Here is a 6632-nt window from a genome sequence, read left to right on the forward strand (position 1 = left end):
GCAACACGTGACACTTTTAAACTGGTTAATGACAGTTAAAACACTGCATCATGCGCCTCATGTGTGTGGTAACAACCCAGACAAGGAAATGGGTCAAAATGGCCCATTTACAAAGTTATTAAAAAGTTTTGTGGGGTGATAGGACCCTTTCAAAGTTAAGGTGCCTTTATGCAAATACGAGACAACTTCAGTGGTGACTTTATGTCTTTTCTCAAAATAAAATTGTGTTTTGTAACACAATTCAACCAACATGGGTTGTGGTGCAGTGGTGAGACTATTTCATCCTTAATCAGAAATCTCGGGTTCGAGCCCTGGATTTGGATAAAATCTGGTTGGGAGCGCCACTCTCGAATGGGTTTTACAGTGCGCAATCCGAATTTAGCTAAAGCTCCAATGTGAGCTCCAGACATTGGGTGAAAAAACAAAAAAAAAAAACATAATTCAGAGTTAGGGAGAGCAAGGAAAGTAAAAATTACATTAACTCATGGAATTATACACACTAAAACAATGACTTAATTACATATAATCTGCAAATTCAAACAAGAAACTAAATATGTTTTTTTTTTTGGGACTTTTGTATTGTCCTGTGACAGTACTAAAATTAAAAAACAAAATTTTTTTTATTCAAAATCTGCAAAGATCTGATCTTTCTTGAATCTCAGTGGCTTTAATCTTGGAAATAGACATCGAATGAATCCCTTCAGCTTCATTCAATTTCCTTTTTGGATTACAAGACTTCTTACAATGAGCAATTGCTGCTTCAATTGACCCTTCAATCTCTGTAGTCACACTACTACTTCTCTTAAGAAAATTCAACTCATAAAATCCATTAGAATTCAATGAAAAAGATGATGATGATGATGATGAAGAAGTTGAACCATTAGATGAAGAAGATGATAAACATTTTGTTGGTGAATGTTTCTTGATTGCTGCTGAAAATGACCTTCTATGAGTACTATTGACATTGTCTTCATGAACCCCTTCTCCTTCATTGTCTCTTATCATACTTGCTAATGTTGGTGAATGTGTACATTTTCCAATATGACCAAAAGGGGTTCTTTTACATACCTTAATGTACTTATTTGAACATTCTTTAGGAACTTGTTGTTGATGATCTAGTGAACAAGTAGACTTGTTGAATAAAGACTTGAGATTGAGATATGCTTTTGATGTTGAAAACTTTACCTTTTGGCTTATTAAAGATTGTTTCACTAACTTAAGCTTTTTGGACCAAGATTTCATCTTTGGATGATTGTCTTTGAAAAAAGTGCTGAATTCAGTGGACCATTCAAAGAAATACTCATCTGGATTGAGTTCACAACTCACTCTACAAGACTCTGATGGGGAAATGTTGCAAGACTCAAATGGGGTGCTAGTATTAGTACTAATCAAGTTTTTGGTACTAATGTTAAATCTCTCTTCTTCTTGAAAAGATTGAATCTTTGATGTTTGAAGAAGTTTCTGAACCATTTGTGATGGGGTTATGTTGCAAGAATCAAAAGGGGTCCTAGAATTCATCAAGTTCTTGGTACTAATGCTAAATCTTTCTTCTTCTTGTTCTTGAAAAGATTCAATCTTTGAAGTTTGAAGAAGTTTTTCAACCATTTGTGATGAGGAAATGTTGCAAGAATCAAAAGGGGTTCTAGTACTAATGCTAAATGTTTCATCATCTTCTTCTTCTTGTTGAAAAGATTCAATCTTTGAGTTTTTTAGAAGTTTTTGAACCATTTCTAACCTTGGAGGAAGGTGAAGAGGTAGGAGTTTGCCTCTATAGAAAAGCTCATCAGCTGGTGAAGTTAATGTTGTTGTTGCTGCCTCTTTGTCATTTATGGAAACAGAAGCCATTTGGAACTCAAATTCTCTGCTTATTTGTGGTGAAGAACAAGAAGAAGAAGAAGTAACTTCCATATCTATGTAATCTTCTTCTTCTTCTTCTTCATTTGAATTCTTGATTTTAGATGAAGGTGGAGGAGTTTTTGTGTCCATTTAATGTGAGTAAAAGACAGGAGTCGTTGCACTGTTTTCTGAGTTTTTGTGTGTGTTTGTGTGAAGATGCTTATGGGGAGTTGAGCAAATGTGAGAGGGAAGAGCAGAGGTACTTTAAAGTGAGAGATGATGCCAAGACAGAAAAGCATATAAAAATTTGAAGGAAATGTCAGTAAACTTTTTTTGTCTATCTTTTTAATAAGTCATGGTGTTCGAATCAGTTTTCGTGAGCATTGATTATTTTAATAGTGATTTGTTATCTCTTATCAATACAAATGTCTCGTAACTTGACTAGCTAAGGTTGCTTATAGCTTGTTTGGCCAAACTTTTTGAAGGTGAATGCGTGCATAACTTTCAAAAGAAGAAGAATGAAATAAGTATTTTTCAATTTTTTCAAATATGATTACCATATAGAAAATTCATCTTACCAAATTAATTGGTAGTAGTTTTCATTTTTGTAATTTGACAAATTAAAAGCACTTTCTGAAAATGTTAAACACAAATTGTTATGGAGAGATGACATTAATTTTATTTTCTTTGAAATTAGAGGGAAAAAGGAAGAACTTTTGAATGCCTACATACCAAGTACAACAATGTCCCACTCCCTTTCTCAAAGAAAAGAAAAAAGGAAAAAAGTTTATTTGACTTACTATTATTTATTTGGTTATTTATTCTACGGAAAAGGGTCAAAATTGCTCTTGAACTATGTGAAATAAATTATTTATATCTTCGTTATATTTTGGGATAAAAAATGTCCTCGTTGTTATCCTAAGAGACCACAAATACTCTCAAGAGTTAACAACCCAAATTTTTAGTGATGTGGCAAGCCACGTGGGACTAATTTCTCCATCTAAGCGTTGCTAACTAGGATTCACTTAAAAAAACTAGACCTTTCGCGGCAACTAAAGTCGCCACAAAAGCCCAGAATATTGCTACTAAAGATTTTGACTGATTTTAGCATTAAATTATGATTTTGTGTTTTTTTCTTCATTGTTTTTAAAAAAATCACAAATGATATCGATTAAGGAGGAGTTTGAAGATACTATATATTTTATTTTTATGTCATATAAATGCATAAAATGTACAATAATGCATTATGTAGTAGGGCATTTAAGTCGAGAAGTAATTTTGATAAATTTCGTAATAATATTGAAAGTTTTTAATATTAATAGTACATGTTATTTATTTTATGAAATTAGGTTGCAACCGAAAAATAATTGTCATATTTTTTTGTTGAAAAAATAGGTTTTACTAGCGAATAGCTATTGTAGCCTTAGTTGCCGCAAAAAATCACTTAAACCTTTAGTGCTAATATTTTTTTAATTTTGTGGCGACTTCTGTCGCCTCTAATGGTCTAGTTGTTTTTTTTTTATAGTAAATCCTAGTTGGCAACGCTTAGGTGGAGGGATTAGTCCTATGTGGCTTGCCAAGTTACTAAAACTTTGGGTATTTAACTCTTGAGTGTATATTTGTGGTCTCTTGAAATAACGGCAGGATATTTTTAATCACAAAATATAATGAAGGATGTAAGTGATCTATTTCACATAATTCAAGAGTTATTTTGACCTTTTTCCATTTATCTATCTATGTTCCATACTATTTACTTATGGTACTTCACTTCATTTACTCTATGGTCAAATATCTATTTATTCACAAGTGATACAAGTACCACTCCTTCCGTCGCATATTAGTTTTTATTATAAGTTCATTTTGTACGTTTTTAAAAAAATTATGAATTAAAAAATATTATTTTACTATTTTAATTTTTCTTTCTTCAATAAATTGCACTTTATTAAAAAGAATAAGATTAAGAGTGTGTTTGGTACATAGGATTTTTTTTTTCAATTTTGTCATTTTAGTTAGATAAATTTTTCTAGAAAAACAAATTCGTTAAAAATGAGGAAAATAACTTCCTTAATTGAAGCAGGAAAAACAAGTTTCACGAATGACATTCTTATTCATCTCCACCACTCAACGGGCAACACTCTCAGCCCTCATTCCTTACACACTACAACCCTTGTCACCGCCGAGGCCTCACTCCCTGTTTCCTCTCATCCAATAGTATTTCGCTAGATTACATACAAATTTTTTTGAGATGATATTTTTTTTTATTCGTACCAAACACACCTTAAGTTATTCTTATTTCAAGAATATTTAATATTAAGGATAAAATGGGATAACATAATTAATTTTATCATAATTTTGTAAAATGACAAGTAAATTGGGAGAACTATTTTTAATAATCTTGACAACTAATATGAGGCTGAGAGTGTAATAAATGGAGAAAGTAATAGATTTCTTTGTGCTTTTCACTCTCAACGACCAAAGGTTAAAAAGCACTTACTACTTAAATTTGATGCACAAAAATCTGAAATATATGTTATAGAAATATTTAAGGCCTCAAAGATAAACTAATTTAAAATTTCTTGGCAAAATATATATATATATATATATGGAAATTGGAAACTAAGAAGAATACTTGCACCAAAAAGGAAAAATATGAAAAACAATAAAGAGGTCCATTGCATGGAACCATTTTTTCTTGGATTTTTTTACAATAATTGCAAAAAGTAGTTTAATTGTGATCAAACTAAACTTAAGTTTTTTCTTTTTACATAAAAAAAACAAAACTTTAGTATTTGAACTTGAAACGAAGTATTTCAACACACATTTTTCTTTAATTTAAACTTAAATATACATAACTCCATCCAATTATGTAAAAAAAAAAACATAACTCATCCAAATGCTTATTAAGAACATTTTATCAAAAATATATAAATTGAGAAAACCATCTAATTTCTATGGAGTGACCTCTAAATGCTAAATAAAATGGTATGACCCATGGTGAGAGACTATATGCATTGTTCCCCAAAGTCATTATAGAGGATTTTGTAGAGTTTTTACAAAAGAAATGTCCGAAATTCATATCACCAAAAAATTATGTACCAACACACACAAAACAAAATTGAGAAAATCGTCTAATACCTGATGAGTGGCCCCTAAATGCAAAAAACACGGCATCAATCATGGTGAGGCTATTGATATTGTTCCCCCAGTCAATACGGAGGATCTTGTATAGTTTTTGCAAAAATAGTTTCAAAATTCATACCATCAAAAACTTCATGAGCTAACACACATGAAAAGAGAAGAAAACCATCTAATTCTTGTTGTGTGCCTCCCTAAATGCTAAAAAAATTGTGTGAATCATGGTGAGGCTATAGATATTGTTCCCTCAAGTCATTACAGAGGGTCTTGTAAAGTTTTTCCATAAATGTTCCCGAAATTCATATCACCAAAAATTTCATGTACTAACCACACAAGAAAAACGATGAAAATCATCTAATTTATGTTGAGTGGTCCCTAAATGCTAAAAAAGTGATGTGCATCATGGTAAGAGTATAGGTATTGTTCCCCCATTTCATTACGGAGGGTCCTGCAAAATTCTTGTACAAAAAGCTCCCGAAAATTCATATACTAGGACACACGAAAAATTGAGACAATCACCTAAGTCATGTTGAGTGGCCCATAAATGCTAAAAAAGTATCATGGAGTATTGTCCCCCCAGGTCATTACGCCGAGTCTTGAAAAATTTTTGCAAGAAAAATTTCAAAAATCCACATCATCAAAAAATTATTGTACTAACACACAAAATATTGAAAAAATAACTTAATTCCTATCATGGTGCAGTTATATGTATTGTTCTCTAAGTCATTACAGAGGGTCCTGTATAGATTTTGCAGAAAAAGTTATCAAAATCCATATCACCAGAAAAATTATGTACTAAAACATACGAAAAATTGAGACGTCAATTTGTTGAGTGGCCTCTATACTAAACAAATTGGCGTGAACAATAATGAGACTTAGTTATTGTTCACCCAAGTCATTACAGAGGGTCCTATATAGATAGTGCAAAAAAAATGCCCAAAATCTATATCACCAAACACTTCATGTACAAACACATACGAAATACTGAGAAAATTTCCTAATTCTTGATGAGTGACCCCTAAATGTTAAAAAAGATGTGTGAATTATGGTGAGGTTATAGGTATCGTTTCCCCATGCCATTACAGAGGGTCTTGTAAAGTTTTTGCAATAGAAGTTCCTGAAATCCATATCACTAAAAATTTCACATACTAACACACACGAAAAACTGAGAAAATCGCCTATTTTTTGTTGAATGACCTCTAAATGCTAAAAAAAGGCGTGAATCATGGTGAGACTATATGTATTGTTTCCCCAGGTCAGTACAGAGAGTCATGTAAAGTTTTTGCAAAATAGGTTTTCATGAAAGTTATATCACCAACAAATTCATGTACTAACACATATGAAAATCTGAGAAAATCGTCTAATTCCTATTGAGTGGCCTCTAAAAGCTAAAAAAAATGACGTTAATCGTGGTAAAGCTGTAAGTATATATAGTTCCCCAGGTCATTATAGAAGGTCCTGTAAAATATTTAAAAAAAGAAGTACCCGAAATTCATATTACCAAAAAATTCATACTAATACACACGAAAAACTGAGAAAATCACCTGATTCCTATTGAGTGGCCCCTAAATGCTAAAAAATGACATGAATCATGGTTAGACTATAAGTATTGTTCCCCCGGGTCATTATGGGGGTCCTGTAAAGTTTTTGCAAAAAAAGTT

The 6632-nt window shown here is 31.8% G+C and overlaps 1 protein-coding gene across 1 annotated transcript; it reads right to left on the reverse strand.

Annotated features, from left to right (window-relative positions):
- Positions 1-457: 457 nt before the first annotated feature.
- Positions 458-2164, reverse strand: LOC125870948 (probable membrane-associated kinase regulator 4). Its single transcript, XM_049551497.1, has one exon. The coding sequence runs from the start codon at positions 1984-1986 to the stop codon at positions 625-627; it is 1362 nt and encodes a 453-aa protein (XP_049407454.1). The 5' UTR covers positions 1987-2164; the 3' UTR covers positions 458-624.
- Between the last annotated feature and the right edge of the window lie 4468 nt (positions 2165-6632).

The sequence above is a fragment of the Solanum stenotomum genome, chromosome 7 (genome assembly GCF_019186545.1).
Source record: "Solanum stenotomum isolate F172 chromosome 7, ASM1918654v1, whole genome shotgun sequence".
In the NCBI taxonomy this organism is placed as follows: domain Eukaryota; kingdom Viridiplantae; phylum Streptophyta; class Magnoliopsida; order Solanales; family Solanaceae; genus Solanum; species Solanum stenotomum.